Genomic DNA, 23,693 nt, shown 5'->3' on the forward strand with positions numbered 1-23,693 from the left:
TTTTAAAACAAAATTTCACACAAATGTGTTGCTCCATTTTTACATCCATTTTCACACAGACAGAATCTGGCAACAAGCCCTAACAGACCTGCACTCACCCAGCTGCCACAATGAGCTGAATAAAGGAAACACAGTTTCCTGTCTGACGACGTTCAAGGACAAGGCAATGACTCACTCCCCACCCTCGGTGTACCTACCTGCCAAACCAGTAAGCAGTAACGAACCCATTCTTAAAACTTCCCAATCACACCTTGTAGTACAGACACACATCAAGATCGTCACATTGTGTGAGCAACGGTGGGTGACTGAACATTATCCAGTAACAAAATCTGGGCACATGTTGCACTTGCTGTGTTACCGATGACCATTGGGAATCATCTGATTTATGTGTGCCTCTACCCCATCTACCACTGACACTATGCCACTGTCAAGCATGGACACGCTGGTGTCGTGAAAAAATAGACTGGAGAGTAGAATGGCATTCTGTTGTCTTCAGTAATGAAAGTAGGTTGAGTCTGTATCTGAGTGATGGATGTACACATGTATAGTGTAGACATGGTGAGCTGCAGATACAAGCCTGCATCACACAGGTCCCATCCCAGGATTCTACATCTACATCCATACTCCGCAAGCCACCTGGCGGTGTGTGGCGGAGGGTAGCTTGAGTACCTTTATCCGTTCTCCCTTCTATTCCAGTCTCGTATAGTTCGTGGAAAGAAGGATTATCGGTATGCCTCTGTGTGGACTCTAATCTCTCTGATTTTATCCTCATGGTCTCTTTGGGAGATATACGTAGGAGGGAGCAATATACTGCTTGACTCCTCCGTGAAGGTATGTTCTCGAAACTTTAACAAAAGCCTGTACCGAGCTACTGAGCGTCTCTCCTGCAGAGTCTTCCACTGGTGTTTATTTATCATCTCCGTAACGCTTTCGTGATTACTAAATGATCCTGTAACGAAGTGCGCTGCTCTCCGTTGGACCTTCTCTATCTCTTCTATCAACCCTATCTGGTACGGATCCCACACTGCTGAGCAGTATTCAAGCAATGGGCGAACAAGCGTACTGTAACCTACTTCCTTTGTTTTCGGATTGCATTTCCTTAGGATTCTTCCAGTGAATCTCATTCTGGCATCTGGTTTACCGACGATCAACTTTATATGATCATTCCATTTTAAATCACTCCTAATATGTACTCCCAGATAATTTATGGAATTAACTGCTAAATGATTAGGGACCTTTCTTTCTATGTATTCGCAGCACATTACACTTGTCTACATTGAGATTCAATAGCCATTCCCTCCACCATGTGTCAATTCGCTGCAGATCCTCCTGCATTTCAGTACAATTTTCCATTGTTACAACCTCTCGATATACCACAGCATCATCCGCAAAAAGCCTCAGTGAACTTCCGTCGTCATCCACAAGGTCATTTATGTATATTGTGAATAGCAACGGTCCTATGACACTCCCCTGTGGCACCCCTGAAATCACTCTTACTTCGGAAGACTTCTCTCCATTGAGAATGACATGGTGCGTTCTGTTATCTAGGAACTCTTCAATCCAATCACACAATTGGTCTGATAGTCCATAGGCTTTTACTTTGTTCATTAAACGACTGTGGGGAACTGTATCGAACGCCTTGCGGAAGTCAAGAAAAACGGCATCTACCTGTAAACCCATGTCTATGGCCCTCTGAGTCTCGTGGACGAATAGCGCGAGTTGGGTTTCACACGATCGTCTTTTTCGAAATCCATGCTGATTCATACAGAGTATATTCCTAGTCTCCAGAAAAGTCATTATACACGAACATAATACGTGCTCCAAAATTCTACAACTGATCGACGTCAGAGATATAGTTGTGCACATCTGTTCGACGTCCCTTCTTGAAAACGGGGATAACCCGTGCCCTATCCCAATCCTTCGGAACGCTACGTTCTTCTAGAGATCTACGGTACACCGCTGCACGAAGGGGGGCAAGTTCCTTCACGTACTCTGAGTAAAATCGAACTGGTGTCTCACCAGGTCCATAGGCCTTTCCTCTTTTGAGCGATTTTAATTGTTTCTCTATCCCCCTGTCATCTATTTCGATATCTACCATTCTTTCATCTGTGCGACAATGTAGAGAAGGAACTACAGTGCAGTCTTCCTCTGTGAAACAGCTTTGGAAAAAGACATTTAATATTTCGCCCTTTAGTCTGTCATCATCTGTTTCAGTACCATTTTGATCACAGAGTGTCTGGACATTTTGTTTTGATCCACCTACCGCTTTGACATAACACCAAAATTTCTTAGGATTTTCTGCCAAGTTAGAACATAGAACTTTACTTTCGAATTCATTGAATGCCTTTCGAATAGCCCTCCTCACACTACATTTCACTTCGCGAATTTTTCTTTTTGCCTGCAAGGCTTTGGCTATGTTTATGTCCGCTGTGAAGTCCCCTTTGCTTACGCAGCAGTTTTCTAACTCGGTTATTGTACCACGGTGGCTCTTTTCCATCTCTTACGATCTTGCTTGGCACATACTCATCTAACGCATGTTGTACGATGGTTTTGAACTTTGTCCACTGATCCTCAACACTATCTGTACTTGAGACAAAACTTTTGTGTTGAGCCGTCAGGTACTCTGTAATCTGCTTTTTGTCACTTTTGATAAACAGAAAAATCTTCCTACCTTTTTTAATATTTCCACTTATGGCCGAAATCATCGATGCAGTAACCACTTTATGATCGCTGATTCCCTGTTAACCGTTTCATATAGTTCGGGTCAGTTTGTCACCAGAAGGTCTAATATGTTATCGCCATGAGTCGATTCTCTAACTGCTCAAGGTAGTTTTCAAATAAAATACTTTAAAAAATTTCACTGGTTTCTTTGTCCCTGCCACCTGCTATGAACGTTTGAGTCTCCTAGTCCATATCCGGCAAATTAAAATTTCCACCCAGAAATATAACATGGTGGGGAAATATACTCGAAATATTTTCCAAATTATCGTTCAGGTGCTCAGCCACAACAGCTGCTGAGCGAGGGGCCTATAGAGACATCGAATTACCATGTCTGAGACTCCTGTAACCGTATGTGAAGCAGTTGGCAAACTTCGATTCATTGGCAGGATTCTGGGAAAATGCAGTCAGTCTACAAGCTGTTACATGTTCCATAGATTACATGAACTTCTGTTTATTGAAATGATATGGAACAGATCAGTTTATTTGATATGCCACCTACATGTGCTTAGTGTTAACATTAATGTACGTCTCATCATATCATATCATCATATAATTATTTTTTTGTCCTACAGACTACCATTTCTTAAAGAGAAATTAGTCTATAGAATAGAACAAGTTGTCCAGGTAAAATTGTTTTAGGTTATATTTAAAACTTGCCTTGCGACCTTGCAGATATTTTATGTTATATTTGTTGCTGAGTATTGAACTCCTTTCTGTGCCACTGGCCATTTTAGTAATGGGCAATAAAAATCAGTTTTTCCTATATTGCTGTATTTATGGACATCACCATTCTTCTCAAATTGCTAAGGACCATTAATGACGAATTATTTCTAAAGTGAAGAGGTACTCCAAAAAATTATCACATGTTAATTTGAAAAAAAAGTGAATCAGGAGGTTCATTCATTATTTGTAAGACTAGCAGTTATAGGGAGAGCAAAAGTAGCTGACCTTGTCTTTGGGAAGCTCAGTAAAATGCTTCTTCCAGTTCAAGTTTTCATCAATATGAACACCCAAACATTTCGATTATTCCACCCTATTTACTGACTCCTCTTCATGTGCTACATAAATTGTTAGTATGACTCTGTTTGTTACACAAAATGAGATATAGGTTCTTATATGTTTCCTGGGAGAGTCCAGTTTCAGAGAAGTACTTTACAATTCTTTGAAAAAAATTATAATGCTACTACCATTCGCAAAAAGTGTTATTTCTGCATGCAAAACACTCATTGACCATCCTAGAACATTTCTCAGTGGTGTGGAGCCTGTCCCAAATAGGATTAATTGGGGAAACTGAATGTATAGAAAGAGAGGCTGTGTGAATGGTTACATGTTTTCTTGACTCACTGGAGAGGATCACAAAAATTCTGGGAAACCTGAACTTGAAAATGGTTAAAGAAGAGCGCCATCTGCCCTGTTTCATGATCAAATCGAACTTTCTTTAATTAAATTCCACTCCTTACAGTAACTGTCGCTGAACTTGCGGGCATGTATTGGCAATGCGTTGTGAACTCAGTTGCAACAATACAAATAATAAAAGAAGCCAACAGTAGAGCTTGTCTGACATAAAATCGACAACCAGACTATGCTGAGAATGATGTGGTAAGTGGCGCGACAATCGGCCATTTTTTATAAATCTCTCAAGTTGCAAGGCCTGGAATTCTTGCAACAATACAACTACCGCTCAAAATAGATTATTATTTCAGTGTAACAATATTGATATTTATATTGTGATTACTGTTGGACTATTGAGGTTAGGGAAATAAGCTAAACTGTCTAATTTGTAGAGTTGTATTCCGTTTAAAGCGAGCGAAATCTCTAAATTATATTTAAACCTGAATACCGGGACTTTCGAGCTCCCTGAAACGGACTCCATATGTTCGATGAAAAACTGGGACAACCTCAGTTTACTGGGAGGTTTTGTCCTCCTAATATAACGTCGCATAAGCAGCAAAATGTACTCAAATCCTTTTACAATATTTCCGTTAACATGTGGAAGCCAACGTTTAATAGAATTTCACTACACTAATCTAAGGACTAACAGATCTTATGCACTCTGATTATCTCACCAACATATTAAACATCACTCAAGACGCAAAAACCCTTTCACACTTGATTTGTATTAGCTCCATTCGCACAGCAATCGCTATTTATAAGAATAAATAGGTAAATGTTAGCCAGTGTTTAGTACCCCTAATCAATAAGTAAATCGTTGGAGGTATGATGTGGCTGTGGTGAAAAGTGTCGATTTGACCTCAAACCGTTCCAAAGCAACCCCTCTGCCCAGTCTCAATATGGCTTTCCCGCGGTTACCCGAATTCGTCTACGCATTGGTAGACTGGATAAGTGTTTCCGCCTGTTAGCTTTACACAAACAGGAAGGATACGAGAAAACACGCCTCCATTAGAACACTCACAACTGAAGACTGTGACTTAAATTTAGTGCTGCATGTTCTACAACACTGCATTAGTGGAAACCAATGATAACTTTTAAAAATTTTTAGTCGACCTGCTGTTACAGTACTTTATTAAAAGAATATCTTGCACAGTGTAGTACTGCAACCAGAAAACTTTAAAGCAACTTAGCGTAAAATAATGTACTAATAACTTTCAATGTACATACTAAAGAGCCTGTTTATGGTACAAAATATTCAATCCGTTGAATGTTGACATATATACATATATATTTAAATGAACACACTACCATTTGACTGTATTGTTTTTTTTATTTAATTATGACCTAGGTTTCGGTCGTTTATGCCATTTTCAATTGATTCAGTTTATGTCACAAACATATATTGCATGATATCAAGTTCAAAACTGATCATGAATTAAAAAATATTTGCTCCCCACGAAAGATGTCATGCAACATACGTTAATGACATAAACTTGTCACTTGAAAATGCCACAAAAGACGAAAACCTTGGTAGTAATTAAATAAACAACAATACTGTCAAATGGCAATGTATTAATTTAAAAATTATTGTATGACTTTTGCTCAGCAACATCAAAAACTATTAACATATACATTTCATCATGAAGCTAAACACTGATAAAATCCTTTCTGCCTATTTTTTGTGATTCTTAACAAATAAAAAATCATTACAACTCTATGGTAACTGTAATTTGCAATGCCTTTCACTGTGAACGAATTAGCTGTTATTGATGCATACTAACTATGGGTATTTCTTGTCTCACTCTTCTAGATAAAGACTTACCAGTACCGTTTAACTAGTTTAGCAAGGGAATGGGACGTTATTATTTCAATGTTAATCTTATTTGTACAGCAGACAACTAATGTCAAGCATCCCATTAAAATTGATGTCTGTTGTCTACAAGTAATGGCTGTTGACTCATGGTTGCAGTTACCAGTTAGCTTAGGCTTGTTTGAATAAGGAATCGTTCATTATTGTTGCAACTTTCTCAATACAAAATTTTGTATTAATTAACTTACATCAACAATTACCTTAAGCTAAACGTCGAATAATGCAAATTCAGAGTTAAATGCAGAATCTAATAATAAATAAGAGGACCTAATGTTCACTGTAACAACACAATCATGTTCAAAAATTATATCCATTGTTATAAAAATGAATCATTACCAACCTAAGAAGTTTGCTACATGGAAATTAATGAAGGACAATTTTAAAATACAATTGTAGAAAATGCCCGAGAACAACTCCAAACAGTTGATACAAACATTACAATAAGTCAAGTACAGATTTAGAAATAGCTGCTAATTTTCACTGAGACCAATAGATGGTTTAAATCTCATTCACTGTCATTAAACTTTAAAAAGACCCACTATATGCAGTTCAGATCCTGTAAGAGATTTCCTTCCACCATGCGTATAACATATGGAGACATGCAGATTGAAGAATACTACAGCATTGCTTAATGACCTAAACAAATCGGTATTTGCAGTGAGAATGATTCCAGATACATGAGACATAAATATAAAAAACATGCATACTTTGCTTACTTTCATTCCATCATATCACATGGGATCATATTCTGGGTAACTCATCAAACTGGTCAAAAGTTTTTAGTGTGCTAAAGCATTTAATAAGAATCATTCAAGAACATCATATACAAATCTGTTCAAGGACCTTTGTATTCCAACCACTGCTTCAGAGTGTATTAGATTAGATTAGATTAGATTAGATTAATACTTGTTCCATAGATCATGAATACGACACTTCGTAATGATGTGGAACGTGTCAGGTTAATAAAAGATGTCTGTACAAGAAATTACATTACACAAAATATTGCATGACACTAATGATTAAGTTTTTTTTTTTTTTTTTTTTTTTACTTTATATCTAAAAATTCAGCCAATGAGTAGAAGGAGTTGTCATCTAGAAATTCTTTTAATTTATTTTTAAATGTTAGTTGGCTATCTGTCAGGCTTTTGATGCTGTTTGGTAGGTGCCCAAAGACTTTTGTGGCAGCATAATTTACCCCTTTCTGTGCCAAAGTCAGATTTAACCCTGCATAGTGAAGATCATCCTTTCTCCTGGTGTTATAGGTATGCACACTGCTATTACTTTTGAATTGGGTTGGATTATTATCAACAAATTTCATAAGGGAATATATATACTGTGAGGTTACTGTGAGGATCCCTAGATCCTTAAATAGATGTCTGCAGGATGACCGTGGGTGGGCTCCAGCAATTATTCTGATTACACGTTTTTGTGCAATGAATACTTTTCTACTCAACGATGAATTACCCCAGAATATGATGCCATACAAAAGCAGTGAATGAAAGTAGGCATAGTAAGCTAATTTACTGAGATTCTTATCACCAAAATTTGCAATAACCCTAATAGCATACGTAGCTGAACTCAGACGTTTCAGCAGACCATCAATGTGTTGCTTCCAGTTTAACCTCTCATCAATGGACACACCTAAAAATTTTGAAAATTCTACCTTAGCTACAGACTTCTGTTCAAATTCTATATTTATTACTGGAGTTTTGCCATTTACTGTACGGAACTGTATATACTGTGTTTTATCAAAATTTAAAGAGAGTCCGTTTGCTTATTAAAATTTGTTGCATAATGTGTCTCTATTTCCAACCAATTGCTTAATACATAGTATCAATACTAGGAATAAGAACAATCTACATAAAGACCTAAAATCATTTACCTTGGTCCAAAAAGGGCTCATATATTCAGGAAAACATATTTTCAATAAATTGTCAGCAACCATTAAACACTTGGTTTCAGATGAAGTACAGCTTAAACAGTGTTTGAAAGACTTTTTGAAAGGCAGCTCCTTCTAATCTGTAGATGAATATCTTAACACAGACTGTTAGGCAAGCTTAAATAAAAATGTCTGTTAGATTTTAGTTTTGACAGCACTTGGTCTCAACAGTCAAGATTAAGTATTTTGTGTATGATAAATTTATTAATAGTGCATAACCATATTTCATTCTGACAGCATATTAATTCTGAAAATGTTAGCTGTTCCAGTTTACTGTATTGTATTTACCTATTTTGACAATCTCATAACAAATGATCAGGGTAGTAAGTATTATATTCAAATGTTTTACAATTTTTTATATTTTCATATTTATATTTTTCTGACACATTCCGCACCCATGAGAGGTATCTCTTTTTTGGCTCTATGGAACGAAAACTAAATGTAATCTAACAGATAGTACAAGCAGCAGAAAATACAATCATCCTCAAAAAGAAGCGCAAACGCTACTGATGGAATTGCAAATGTCATTAACTAGTCTTAAAAATACAGAGAGGCTGGGAGATCTAGAATTCAAATAAAATAATAAGAATCGAGAAACTTTTATGGAAGCCAGGAAAGTAGCATCGGAACGTCTTAATATGGCTAGGTTTCAAGGAGTGAAGGATCAGTGGACATAAACAGAATGGGAGTTTAAACAGAACAATGTAATGGCTTTCTATAGCTGGGGCGCTCGATTACATATGAGTGTACTACAACAGAAAAATTCAGTATGTTTGCTAAATTTCATACCCAGCGACATGTTATGTAACATGCACCAAAACTGAAAAAAATGCAACCTTTATTTTTCATTGCTACCATTTTCGAATGTCACGCAATATCTTCTTTAAAAGGAAGTATAGCAATAAATATGACCATTTAACAATGACCTTTCATCTCGGAAGTGCCATGAGGCCATCCAGAAGCAGGTCGTCTTGCGACTGTATATTCTCGTGACCGCTCCTACCAACAATCATGTATAGTGCTTATATTCCTGACAAGTCTTTCTGAAAATCTAAATCTACTGAGACAATTCTCTTTGCATTCCTCAATGAAGCCTTAAATGCAATAAACAATAAATAACATATCTAAGCCATATTTCTAGACATCTCTAAAGCATTCAGTGTCATCAATCACAACATCTTGCCTCAGAAACTTGAATCTGTAGGCATTAGGGGCCCGGCCTATGAATGGATAAAATCATATCTCCAAAACAAAGAGCAATCAGTTGAACTTAGTATCCAAGAAGGGAACAAGATAAAGCCCTACTGCTCATAAAAGCAGAGCATCAAGTATTGTGTACCACAAGGCTCCATTCTAGGACCATTTCTGTTTCTACTCTTTGTAAATGACTTGGAATCAACTAGCCCATTCCATAATTACATAAAATTTGTGGATGACACAAATGTGATACCAAAAGAAAGGATCAAAGAAGAATTACTACATGAGATTAAAAATTATACCACCAACATTACAGATTGGTTTTCTGAAAACAACTTAGTAATAAACACAGAAAAAACAGCTACAATGCATATACACACAGTGCAAAATAAATGTCCACTAGCACCAGACATAGAGTTGTTTACTAGAACCCTCGAAAATGTAAGCTCTACAAAATTTCTTAGTATATGGATCCAGGAAGATCTAAGATGGGTCCAACGTACAAAATACATTACAAATAAATTAAATACCATTTGTTATACTATAAAAATTCACATCAAAAGAGACACTAAAAGACAAATACTTTGCTCAAGCAGAATCCTTATTGCGATACAGCATAATCTTTTGGGGAAACGCATCTGCAATCAAAAGTTGTTTTATATGCCAAAAGAGAATTGTAAGAGCCATAGAAAATCATATTTGTAAGGAAAATCTTAGAAAATAGCAAAAATCTTGTGTCAACTAACCAGAGTATCCACCCGTATAACACAATGGGAAAGAAGGACATACATGTTCAACATGCACACTCAACACTAAAAAAGAATGGACCACTGCAAACAGGAAACAGACTATACAATAAGCTACCTACAAACATTAAAACAATGAAGATACTTCAAAATTTAAAACTGCTGTCCATAAATATTTATCGCAAAATTGTTATTATAGTATAGATGAATGTCTTGAATCATAAAAATTTATTGCCAAATACTAAAAAAAATTAATTACTTGGGTTAAATATAGTGTATGGAAGCTGAACCTTCAGTTGTGAAAATATTAAGCCTAAATCAATGTAAATACTCTTGTATGATTTAAAAACATGTATTGTAAAACACAATGACTTGTCCAATATTATATTGCATACCTGGTACAACAAATGATCAAAAGGACCAATAAAAATATAATGTAATATCACAGAAGGAACCTCCAGCTTCTTGTGGCCTTATTACATGACCTCGTTCACACTCGGTGAGGTGCTAATTATGGCGTCTTTCTCACCTTAAAGGCTCTCTTCACTAACGCCAACTCACCACGTCCAGTGTCGAAGGTAACTAACGCTCGACACCTTTACAGCAATGTTTAATACAAACGTTGTTTGAACCCTCGTAGTGACGCTACTAGCGCCATTCTTATGTGACTGTCGTCAATTTTCATTAGACATTATCTTCCACATGTAGAAACACGCCAAGTAACTGTCGTTTATATCTTACAACTCCGTCGTGATGCAGCGATTTTTATTCTTGGCAGTGTAAATTATCTAGTAGAGAGCCCCTTCAAGACTTTTCACAGGTGATGCTGTTGTTTATAACAAAGTAGCAACGCCAGAAGACTATCAATTTGGAGAAAGATCTGCAGAGGATTGATGAATAGTGCAGGCTCTGACAGTTGATCCTGAACGTAAATAAATATAATATATTGTGCATACATAAGAAAAGAAATTCACTAGTGTACAATTGCACTATTGATGACTAATTGCTGGAAACAGTATACACTGTAAATTACTTAGGAGTCACTATCCAGAGTGAAGTTAAGTGGAATGACTACCCAAAACAAACAATAAGGAAAGCAGATGCCATACTAGATTCAGAAGAATTTTGAGGAAATGTAACTCATCCAGGAAGGAAGTGGCTTACAAAGCTGCCTGCTTGACCAGTTCTTGAGTATTATTCATCAATCTGGCACCCATATCAGTTAGGACTGGTATAACAGATAGAAAAGATCCAATGAAGATCGGTTCATCATGAGATCGTTCAGCTGGCGCAAGAGAATTACCGAGATGCTCAACAAACTCTGGTGGCAGGTACTACAAGAGAGGCGTTTTGCATCACTGAGAGATTTACTACTGACATTTCGAGAGAGCTCTTTTTGTAATGAGTTAGACAACATATTACTTTCTCTCACATACATCTCGCGAAATGACTACAACGAAAAAATTCGAGAAATTAAAACTAATACAGAGGCTTACCGACAATCTTTCAACCCACGCAACATTTGTGAGTGGAACAGGACGGGAGGGTCATAAAAGGGGTACCAGAAGTATCCTCCGCCTCGCACCATAAGATAGTTGGCGGAATGTGATGTAGATTTAGATGTAGACTACACTTCTGGAATTTCTCAGTGCTTAACACCCCGTTTGGGCTTTATCAATTCAATCGTTTGCTTTTTGTAATCTCGTCTGCACCTGGAATTTATCAACGATGCCGCAAGTGGCAGATTCAGGATATCCCTTATTATGTGAACTACCTCAGAGTCATCTCGGTCAAGGGCTTCACACGAGAGGAGCATTTTGAGAAACTGCAGGTGGTTTTCCAACACCTGCTAGAGAACGGTCTTTGTCCCAAATTCGAAAAATGTAGTTTTTTCCCCCCCAGACCTGCATTTTTTGGATCCTGTGCTCAGAAAAGATGGTCTCATCCCTACAGATGAGCACAAAAGCCATCACGAACCTGCCGCCACCCAAGAACGTGCAGGTGCTTTAGTCCTTTCTTGGCAAGATTTTGCGTAATGATGAGTTCAATCCCTACACTGTGCACATCTGCCAGGCCCTTAACCGGCTTCACCAAAATGGCATCAAATTTGCCTGTTCTGCAGATTATCAATGGTGTTTTCAGTCCTAGAAGCAGTGTTTGTTCTCCAGTCCCTATTTGCCTTCTTTCACGTTGGGTAAACCTTCAACCCTGGTGTGTGAAGTGGCTCAGTTTGGCATATGTGTCGTCATGTTGCATTGGAACAGGGATGGCACTGAGCAGCCCATTGATGACAATGAAAGACACTTCCCATGCTACAGTGTAATTTTTCACAGGTGGAAAAGGAGACACTGGCTATTATTTTTGGAATTAAGAAGTTTCACATTTTCTTGCATGGAGCAAAGATCCTACTGATCACTAACTACAAGCTGCTGGTTTTCTTATTCAGCTCTCATTTCAAACTGGTGGATAGGACTGCCCACCAGTTACAGAGGTGGTCACTTTTCCTTGCTAATTATTTTTATGACATTCAGTGTTTGTTCACCGCCCAGCATGCAAATGCGGATGCACTACCATGACTGCCAGTGGAACAGGATCTGGAGTTTGGCTGTAGGGAGTGGATGATATGTTGCTGCAAACCTTACTGGATTTTCCTTTGACAGCATGGGAGGTCATGGCTGCTTTTCCCGATATTTCCAGCTGTCCAGGAGGAGTAGCCTGAGTACGTTCTTTCAAGAGCAAATTCAGCATAGTGTGCATTTTTTCTCCTACATGATAGACTCACTGTGATCCAGGGGGGCCTCATACTTCTTACGGAGGAACAAACCTGACTAGTTGTTATTTCTCTGGCTTTGCATCCCCGCATATTCCAACTATTGCAGGCATCCCACTGGAGTATGCGACATATTAAGGCTTTGGCATGTTGTCATGTCTACTGGATAGTGATCAGTCACGACACTGAACACTTTGTGTGGGCTTGCATGGCCCATGCGCAAATCCAGGCTGCTTCTTTGTGTCAGTTTTCCCCTTGGACAGTCCCAAAGCACCCTTGGGACAGAGTGCATATCGACCTTGTTGGCCCATTTTTGGGTAGCATGTGGTTGTTGATAGGCAATCTAATGTAAAATTTTGCTCATGTTGCCAAGCTGTCCTCCACTGACAACAGCTGTTTGCACTTGATGGCAGTTTTAGCTGTTGAGGGCTCCCCACAGACACTCGTATCTGATAATGGTCAGCAATTTGTTTTGCAGAAGTTTGAAGACTTTTGTATTTGCAATGGTATCAACCATCTGACTTCTGCTCAATTTCACCTAGTTTCTAACGTGGGGGTGGAGTACTTGATTCACACATTCCAGACCCAAATGAAGAAGTCAGTCTGCCTTATGCCACAACAATGCTCTATCGAGTTTACTGGCTTCATACCGTGTGATGTTGGTTAATGGGTGTAGTCCAGCTAATGTTGGCTTTTGAATTTGTTGCATCACAAATCGCATGCCTCAGTCAATTGTGACCTGCCATGCTTTTCCCATGGTGATGCCATTTGGACCAAGTGTTTCAGCCAGCAATAGGTTTGGATGCTGGCCGGCCAGTGTGGCCAAGTGGTTCTAGGCGCTACAGTCTGGAACCGCACGACCACTACAGTAGCAGGTTCGAATCCTGCCTCGGGCATGGATGTGTGTAATGTCCTTAGGTTAGTTAGGTTTAAGTAGTTCTAAGTTCTAGGGGACTGATGACCTCAGATGTTAAGTCCCATAGTGCTCAGAGCCATTTGAACCATTTTTGGATTAGATGGTGCGTGTAGTATTGGGCCATAAAGATCGGCATTTGTTTATGTTTGGTGTTATTTGGAAGCAAAAGAACTGTCATTCTAATCATTTTCGGCTGTGAGCTGTCAGACCTTAAACGTGACCGTCTCCAAGTCAGCTGTATGATATTGTCAGTTGCTGCATTGTTCCCGTGGAAGACTCCCAATTATGACAGTATGTTACCCTGCTGCTGCCCCCTCCACATCCACTGTCATCCTAGCTTTGACCACAGAATAGGATGTCCCTCCCATTGTGAATCCACGGAATTTGAATCAATGCCCGCTTTTCCCTGCTTGTCATTAGTAGAGTCGTTGCCCATGACCATGTCAGTGGACCAACCATTATCCCAACCTCTGTAGTCTGCTACCTGTCCGGTGGAACAAATTACATTGGCGCTGTCTCCTTCAGTTACCTATCCACTGCCAGGGAATCTCATGCCCTCTTCAGTTTTGCAACAGGGGCACAGCACGAACCAAGCAATTTTTGCCACTACATGAACATGCCAGGTGGGAGAGATTTAGTATCTCTGCAACCTGACATTGAGATGAAGGCAGAGGAGATGGCATTGGTATTGTAGCAAAATAGTACAGAATGGTGCTAAGGAGTATGTATGCAAAGCATAGCATGGGCAGTACCACTGACCCTGGTGTATATCTGCTGGCTGCAATAGGTCTGGCTGGACACTTCTAACACTGATTTCAATGGCTGCAGACCAGTCTTAGCCTTGCAAAATGCTGTGTTCCATGTGCTCCAGTGTCAGTCACTCACAGTGGTCCATATTGGGTTTTCCTTCTTGTTCCTTCTCTACATAGAATTCAGACTCTCTGCTGCCCTGTAGATTATCTCACACAGTAAGATTCATTCCCTCGTCTAAGGTTCTGTTATGTTGCTTGTAACTGAGCCCCCATTAGCTAGCATAGTTACATTCTTGCTGGTAGAGACAATTGTAATGCCTGTCTGATAGAAAAACAAAATTTTGAGTAACATACACATCTAACTGAAAGAAGCAAAATTTGATAATTTTAGACAATTGTTTGTCACATTTGAGTTTAAATCCCATCCTTTACTGCAGGGGCCATTGCACTCCATTCCTTCAAATAGCAATAGCTATCCCCGATTTTTCAAGTCACTTGAGGACTTTTGTTCACAAGAATGTGGCCACTTAAATCACAATTGCGTTAATGCTTTGGTGAGGTATTTACTGTCTGTAAATACACTCCTGTAAATTGAAATAAGAACACCGTGAATTCACTGTCCCAGGAAGGGGAAACTTTATTGACACATTCCTGGGGTCAGATACATCACATGATCACACTGACAGAACCACAGGCACATAGACACAGGCAACAGAGCATGCACAATGTCGGCACTAGTACAGTGTACATCCACCTTTCGCAGCAATGCATGCTGCTATTCTCCCATGGAGACGATCGTAGAGATGCTGGATGTAGTCCTGTGGAACGGCTTGCCATGCCATTTCCACCTGGCGCCTCAGTTGGACCAGCGTTCGTGCTGGACGTGCAGACCGCGTGAGACGACGCTTCATCCAGTCCCAAACATGCTCAGTGGGGGACAGATCCGGAGATCTTGCTGGCCTGGGTAGTTGACTTACACCTTCTAGAGCACGTTGGGTGGCACGGGATACATGTGGACGTGCATTGTCCTGTTGGAACAGCAAGTTCCCTTGCTGGTCTAGGAATGGTAGAACGATGGGTTCAATGATGGTTTGGATGTACCGTGCACTATTCAGTGTCCCCTCGACGATCACCAGAGGTGTACGGCCAGTCTAGGAGATTGCTCCCCACACCATGATGCCGGGTGTTGGCCCTGTGTGCCTCGGTCGTATGCAGTCCTGATCGTGGCGCTCACCTGCACGGCGCCAAACATGCATACGACCATCATTGGCACCAAGGCAGAAGCGACTCTCATCGCTGAGAGACGACACGTCTCCATTCATCCCTCCATTCACGCCTGTCACGACACCACTGGAGGTGGGCTGCATGATGTTGGGGCGTGAGCGGAAGACGGCCTAACGGTGTGCGGGACCGTAGCCCAGCTTCATGGAGATGGTTGCGAATGGTCCTCGCCGATAGCCCAGGAGCAACAGTGTCCCTAATTTGCTGGGAAGTGGCGGTGCGGTCCTGCGTAGGATCCTACAGTCTTGGCGTGCATCCGTGGGTTGCTGCGGTCCGGTCCCAGGTCGATGGGCATGTGCACCTTCCGCCGACCACTGGCGACAACATCGATGTACTGTGGAGACCACATGCCCCACATTTTGAGCAATTCGGCGGTACGTCCACCCGGCCTCCCGCATGCCCACTATACGCCCTCGCTCAAAGTCCGTCAACCGCACATACGGTTCACGTCCACACTGTCGTGGCATGCTACCAGTGTTAAAGACTGCGATGGAGCTCCGTATGCCATGGCAAACTGGCTGACACTGACGGCGGTGGTGCACAAATGCTGCAAAGCTAGCGCCATTCGACGGCCAACACCGCGGTTCCTGGGGTGTCTGCTGTGCCGTGCGTGTGATCATTGATTGTACAGCCCTCTCGCAGTGTCCGGAGCAAGTATGGTGGGTCTGACACACCGGTGTCAATGTGTTCTTTTTTTCCATTTCCAGGAGTGTAGTTATGGTTTTAACTGAGACCCTGACTATTGGGTGTAAATGTACTGTCATCTTTCACAGCTTCCATTCTTGGTGCAGGATGACTGTAGCACAAGCATGTGTGCCTGTTATATTATTTGTAATACATAGGTGGGTGATTGTTTAAATACAAGAAAGTAAGTTCTACTTGAAACGGCACATTGTGCAGCCTTTACCCTTACTTTGCTTTTGAATGTTCTTCATGTGAGATGTTAACATTTGAACATAAGAAAGTTGGCATGATACAATCATGACGAGCTCCCTCTTTATTGCTTGATGGGATCATTTTCTTGTAACAGAGTAAAGCTTTATGCACAAAGATTTAGTAATGAAAGGACAGGCAAATGCCCAGAACCAAGTGTAGTGGTGCAGTAAGTTCCCATCCAGCCATCATGGTTTAGGTTTTTCCTAGTTTCTCTAAATGTTATAAAACAAACAAAGCAGTTAGTCCTTCACAATTACAAACTTGAGCATCATAGAATAGCATGGAGAGTTGCATCAAATTTCAAGCTGGACCACAACAAAAACAATAATGCTTTTATACAATGACTAGTGTAAGTTGAAAATGAAGACTTATATAGAGATATATGTTCATCTAATGCAATTACAATGTATGAGGATTTTTATTAAAGAGATGTATTCTGTACTTCAGTTGGTGAATATCAGTCTGCTATATTACATTCTTCACAACTGTCTTTCATGTCTCTTTCTTCCAACCAGTAGAGATCTCACAGTCTGGAACAGGATAACTGTAAATTCACAAGCTCAGTCAATCTACATTCTTTTGGAATTCAATTAACACACCACTATTTAACATCTGAGAGGCAAACACTTCTTCTTTTCAAAGAGATGGTACAACCTGCTTCTGCCAAGGATATGACAACTGGCCTGAGTGTGACGGGATAAAGAATCAAACAAAATCTTTTTTATGTGCAGTCACAAGCAGTGACTCTTTGATCTGTTTTTCTTTTTCTCCTTGCATGATCACCATAGTATCTTTATTCCATGTCTATTGTTATTTGCCAAGCTGGAAAATGTAGCAAGTGGCTTCAAGATTCTGTCAGCTGCTGTTGACACAACTCTGGCAACCCATCATCAATTAAGTACACCACTTGATCACTCAGTAGTACCTTAAACATTACAGACTAGAATTAATTAAAAACTTTCTGGTTCAGCAACTGCTTATTTATTTAGTATTCCCTTTACTTGAGGTTATACTGTTGTGTCTGAGCCCTCAAATTAATCTAGTCAAAAATGTGTGTCTTCAAATTTGTTTCTGTTATTGTTATGAGCTAATATAGTCACAACTGTGTGTCTTCAAATGTGTTTCTGTTATTGTTATGAGCTAATCTAGTGTGTCTATTGACATGTGACATCCTTTAACTGTGCAATGAGATGATAGTGATTGAAAGACTATAACGATTGTCATGTATGATGTTTAGGGGGTCTGAAGGAAGATGAATTGATCCTGCGGGGCCCACCTCTGCCACCAAGGCCTTTGGGGCAAACACTGTGGGACCACCTGCTCAATAGCATGCTGCAACATGGCGATGCCACTGCACAGGTTTGTCCTTTTTTATTTTTTTATTATGGGCTACAACTTTGATATTCAGCAAAACCATTAGCTTTGTGTCTCAAGCAGAACATAGCCAGTTATTTTTCACATTTATCTTAATAATTCTTCATGATAACCTCTTACAGAAATTACAAAAACAATATGATTAAATCATTAATGCACTATTTATAATATGTCACCACATAATATCTTGGTGAGATTTTTGCCCACAATTTTATCTTTTGTTACAAATTATTGATCCAAAGTCAGTGTACATCCATACTTTATTTTTTTAACAAGCTGTTCTTTTAATTGTTGTTTGAACTGTAGTCTGATATTACTCTTTACAGTGCATGCAAAGCAGCCATTCCACTATAAATTCTTTAATGATCTGTCCTTAAGTTCAACAGTGAAACTCCCTCACAATATGGTCAAGTCACTGTGATAAATTAGTCAGTTAATATTATCTTCAGTAGATCTTGTCCTTGATAAGCTCATGGACATAATATTAATCTCCCCTTAAAAGAATAGGCATGATGCTTTGGAGTGCTGAGATGGTGTGGCACTGTTACCAGGTGATAATGTGACCCTCTACCATTGATGACAGTCATGGTAGTGAAGCAATGTGTCTGTGCTAGTTGGTTGTATAGAATCATCATAGTGTGATGGATCACTTTGGAGACATGACAGAAAGGAGCTATCATTTTTGGATGTCCATGACTACACCTCATGAGCAATTGTCTGATTTACTGATGTATCAATGTGGACTGTCCAACATTTCTACGGGGAATATTGAACCGCTCACAGCCATGCAAAATGGTGTAAGACCAGTGGTTATAAAACATTTTTAACAAACAGGAAATGGGGACAAGTGTTATGACATCTGATTTCAAATCCAACAGGATTTGCTGCTGTTAGTGAATGTAGGTCCATCTCAATCTTTTACTGAGTGCACATACTGGAGGGCATTGCTTACAACGAATATTTTGAGTTGTGTATTTCACAAAAAGGCATTTCTCACAGCAGCATGTAGAGCTGCACATCTACAGTGTGTAATGCACCTTCTTCTCCGGGGGACAAACATTAATTATTATCAGTAGTAGTATATTAAGCTACAAATTATCGTTTTAAACCTGTGTGGTCTCCCTGGTGTGCCTAGTCAACCACAGGTCCCCGTCGTGCTGTTCACTCTAACAATGGAGTACATACAGGGTTGAAGACATGGAGAAAGAAATGTATCATCACAATTTGAATTTAGAGTAATATAATTTTCTTACTTTTATTGGTCATTGTTGCACGCTTGTGGTCCAGTGATGAACCTCACCATCCACTGTTTGTTAAATCAATTTGAGGTCCAGGGTGTGTATGCTGCTGCGTAAGAACTGACACATATTTAAACTTCCAACTTTTATTTTATAAATGCTGATCATGACGATATCCAATAATTTTCAGTGTAACAGCTTTCCCGATACATCATTTTGTTCTCTCTATCCTTGACCTTCTCAAAGCAAGCGTATTACAAGACGTCTCAACACCAAGTGCCCATTGTCTCTGCACCTGCCATCAACCGGCTCCTGTTCATAGAGCTTACAAACTGTGCAGTACTGGCAACCTTGGTTGTATATCAATATTTTACACATTGCACGTATACATATATGAAAAAACATAGTATGTAAAATGAAAAGTGTTTATAATATAGTTCTGTGGCCATATACCTCATGATTGTCCTCATATTAACAGTATTGTAACAAAATAATAATATTTCAGTTTATGTTTACTTAGATAAAGTTCACTTGCTCCTTCAAGTTGATTGGTGGCACCGCACACCTCGCCAGCCGGTGGTATCAGTAGTTTCAGTAGTCCGTTACATTACAAGTGGGATAAACAACACGAAAACTGGAAAGTAGCTCATTATAGACATGTAATGTGTTTCTTTTCAAATTATAAAAGTATCAAATAAACTGACAGGCCAGTAAGTTGTTTAACCTGTGCTGTATGGATGATGTAGTTCAGGTCAGAGGCGGTTGTGTGATATTTTGGGGGTGTTTCTTGTACCCATTCATTTTGGTGCTATAAACATGATCCAGGATGTTTATTTCACTATTTTTGGTGACAAAGGGTTACCCTTTTACCTACATCTTCATGGTGAGTATGCTGATACTCCCAGCTTCCAGGATGAGAGTTACATATTCCTCAGTGATGAACACTCAGGTTTCCTATCGCACCATGGTTAACCTGCTAAATCAACTGATCGTAATCCCATGAATTTGGAAAAAATACACTTTTTTCAGTTCTGTACACCTTGAAATGGAAGCACTGTATTACTGAATTTCTCCAACTATTAAGTTCAGCAAACTTTTGCTCCACAGATAATTGCTAATCTTGACAACAAATTTGCCTCCTGACATATTCTGTATATTACCATTTGATAATGTCCTATGGCCTCCCCCCATGAACCATGGACCTTACCACTTGCGTGCCTCAGCAATACAGATAGTCACACTGAAGGTGCAACCGCAACAGAGAGATATCTGTTGAGAGGCCAGAGAAATGTTTTGTTCCTCAAGAAGGCCAGGAGCCTTTTCAGTAATTGTGGGGGGCAACTGTCCAAATGGTTGATTGATCTGATCTTGTAAAATGGCCTTACTATGCTTGTACTATAAATGGCTGAAAGCAAGACGAAACTACAGCCATATTTTTCCTGAGGGCATACAGTTCTACTATATGGTTAAATGATGATGACATTCTCTTGGGTAATATATTCTAGAGGTAAAATAGACCCCCATTTGGATCACTGGGTGTGAATTACTCAGGAGGAGCTGTTGTCAGGAGAAACAAAACTGGCATTCTGTGGACTGGAGCATGTAATAATAGATTAGATTAGATTAGAAAATTTCAAAATTGAAATGGATAGGTTGAAGTTAGATGCAGTAGGAATTAATGATGTTCAGTGGCAGGAGGAACAGGACTTCTGGTCAGATGAATACAGCATTGTATATATAAAATCAAATAGAGATGATGCAGGAGTATGTTTAATAATGAATACAAAAATAGGAATGCTGGTAAGCAACTTTGAGTATCATACCGAACATATTGTCATAACCAAGATAGACACAAAGGCAACACTCATCACAATAGTATAGGTTTATATGCCTTCTAGCTTCACAGCTGATGAAGGGATTGAAGAAATGTTTGATGAGATAAGAGAAATTACTCAGAAAATTAAGGGAGACAAAAATCTAATTCTGATGGCATACTGGAATTTGATAATAGGACGAGAGAGAGAAGGAAAAATAGTAAGTGAATATGGACTGGGGAAAGGAATGAAATAGGAAGCTGTCTGGCAGAAATCTGAAAAGAGCATAATTTAATCATTGCTAACACTTGGTTTAGGAGTCACAAAAGAAGGCTGCATACATGGAAGAGACCTGGAGACACTGAAAGGTTTAAAACTGATTATATAATGGTAAGACAGAGATTTTGAAACCAGATTTTAAATTTTGACACATTTCCAGCAGCAGATATGGAATATGACCACAATTCATTGGTTATGAATTGTTGATTAAAACTGAAGAAAATGCAAAAAAGGCAGGAAATTAAGGAGATGGGATGTGGATGATTTGAAAGAATGATTGGTTGTCAAGAGTTTCAGAGGGAACATTAGACTAGAACTGGAGGAAGGAATACAGAAGGAGACAAATGGATAACTTTGAGAGATGAAACAGTGAAAACAGCAGAGGATCAAATAGTTAAAAATGAAAGGCCTAGTAGAAATCCTTGGATAATACAGGAGGTATTGAATTTAACTGATGGAAGGAGAAAATATAAAAATACAGCAAATGAAGCAGGTGAAAGGGAATACAAACATCTAAAAACTGGGACTGACATAAAGTGCAAAATGGCTACTCAAGAATTGCTGGAGGACAAATGTAAGGATTTAGAAGCATATTTCACTGAGGGGAACATAGATACCATCAACACAAAGCCTTTGGAGAAAAAAGAAGCAGCTTTATGAATTTGAAGAGCTCAGATGGAAAACCAGTCCTAATGGTTCAAATGGCTCTGAACACTATGGGACTTAACTTCTGAGGTCATCAGTCCCCTAGAGCTTAGAACTACTTAAACGTAACCTAAGAACATCACACACATCCATGCCCAAGGCAGGATTTGAACCTGCGACCGTAGCAGTCGCACGGTTCCAAACTGAAGCACTTAGAATCGCATGGCCACACCAGCCGGCAAACCAGTCCTAAGCAAAGAAGAGAAAGCAGAAAGGTGGAAGGAGTATATAGAGTGTTTATACAAGGGACATGTACTTGAGAGCAATATTATGGAAATAGCAGAGGAAGTAGATGAAGATGATATGGGAAATACGATACTGCATGAAGAATTTGATAAAACACTGAAGACCTAAGTTTAAACAAGGCCCTGGGAGCAGGCAGCATTCCATTAGAACTACTGGTTGCCTTGGGAGAGCCAGCCGTGACAAAACTCTTCCATCAGGTGAGCAAGATGTATGAGACAGACGAAATACTCTAACTTCAAGAAAAATATAATAATTCCAAATCGAACCATGACTTGGAATTCCAATTCCAAGTCACAGCTGCAAAACACTAACATGAATTCTTTACAGGAGAATGGAAAAGCTGGTAGAGGCTGACCTTGGGGAAGATCAGTTTGGATTCTGCAGAAATGTAGGAACACATAAGGCAGTACTGACCCTATGACTTATTTTAGAAGGTATGTTAAGGAAACTTGAAGCTACACTCACAGCGTTTTTGGATTGACAGTGTTGACTGGAACACTCTCTTTGAAATTATGAAGGAAGCACAGGTAAAATACAGGGAGTGAAAGGCTTTTTACAACTTGTACAAATATCAGGCAGCAGTTATAAGAAATGAGGAGAATAGAGAATGATATTGAGATAGGAGATAGGATTGTAGCCTATTACTGATGTTATTCAATCTGTATGTTTAGTGATCAATAATGGAAACCAAAGAAAAATGTGGAGGAGAAATTAAAGTTCAGGGAGAAGAATGTAGTCAAATTAAATCAGTTGATGCTGAGGGAATTAGATTGGGAAATGGGACAGTTAAAGTAGTAGATGACTTTTTTTATAGAGTAGATGAGTTTTCTTATTTGGGCAGCAAAATAATGGATGACGACCAAGGCAGATAGGATTAAAATGTAGACCGTCAATGGTAAGAAAAGTGTTTCTGAAGAAGAGAAATTTACTAGCACTGAATGTAGATTTAAGTGTTTGGAAGCCTTTTCTGAAAGTAATTGTGTGTAGTGTATCCATGTATGGAGTAAATGATGCACAATAAACAATTTAGACAACAGGACAATTGAAGCTTTTCAACTGTGCTGCTACCAAAGAATGCTAAAAATTAAGTGGTTAAATCACTTAACTAATGAGCAGGTAATGAACAGAACTGGGGAGAAAAGAAATTTAAAGCACAACCTGACTAGGAGACAGATTCAGTTGATAGGACACATTGTGAAATATCATGGTATCACCAGTTTTGTAATGGAGGGAAGTAAGGGGAGTTAAAGTTGTAAAGGGAGACCAAGAAATGAACAAAGTAAGCAGATTCAGTAAGTTTGACCCGGGTAGAGTAGCATGGAGAGCTGCAGCAAACCAGTCTTTGGAATGAAGATCTCAGCAATATTGTATAATGGAATAATTTTTTGGGGTTCACTCACCACTTAGAAAGAAATTAATGATTGCACAAAAGCAAGCAGTAGGAATAATATATGGTGTTTACAAACTGACATCATGTAGCTATCTTTTCAAGGACCTAGGCATTTTAACTACACTGT

The 23,693-nt window shown here is 39.3% G+C and overlaps 1 protein-coding gene across 1 annotated transcript in view; it reads left to right on the forward strand.

The window, feature by feature from the left end:
- The window catches only part of LOC126347864 (uncharacterized), a 124,185-nt gene that overhangs the window by 12,472 nt on the left and 88,020 nt on the right, over positions 1-23,693 (forward strand). The window contains exon 2 of the mRNA XM_050002308.1: positions 17,758-17,879. Within this exon, the coding sequence (XP_049858265.1) occupies positions 17,758-17,879 (122 nt within the window). The remainder of the gene's footprint in view (positions 1-17,757; positions 17,880-23,693) is intronic.

Source organism: Schistocerca gregaria, chromosome 1 (genome assembly GCF_023897955.1).
Source record: "Schistocerca gregaria isolate iqSchGreg1 chromosome 1, iqSchGreg1.2, whole genome shotgun sequence".
Classification (NCBI taxonomy): domain Eukaryota; kingdom Metazoa; phylum Arthropoda; class Insecta; order Orthoptera; family Acrididae; genus Schistocerca; species Schistocerca gregaria.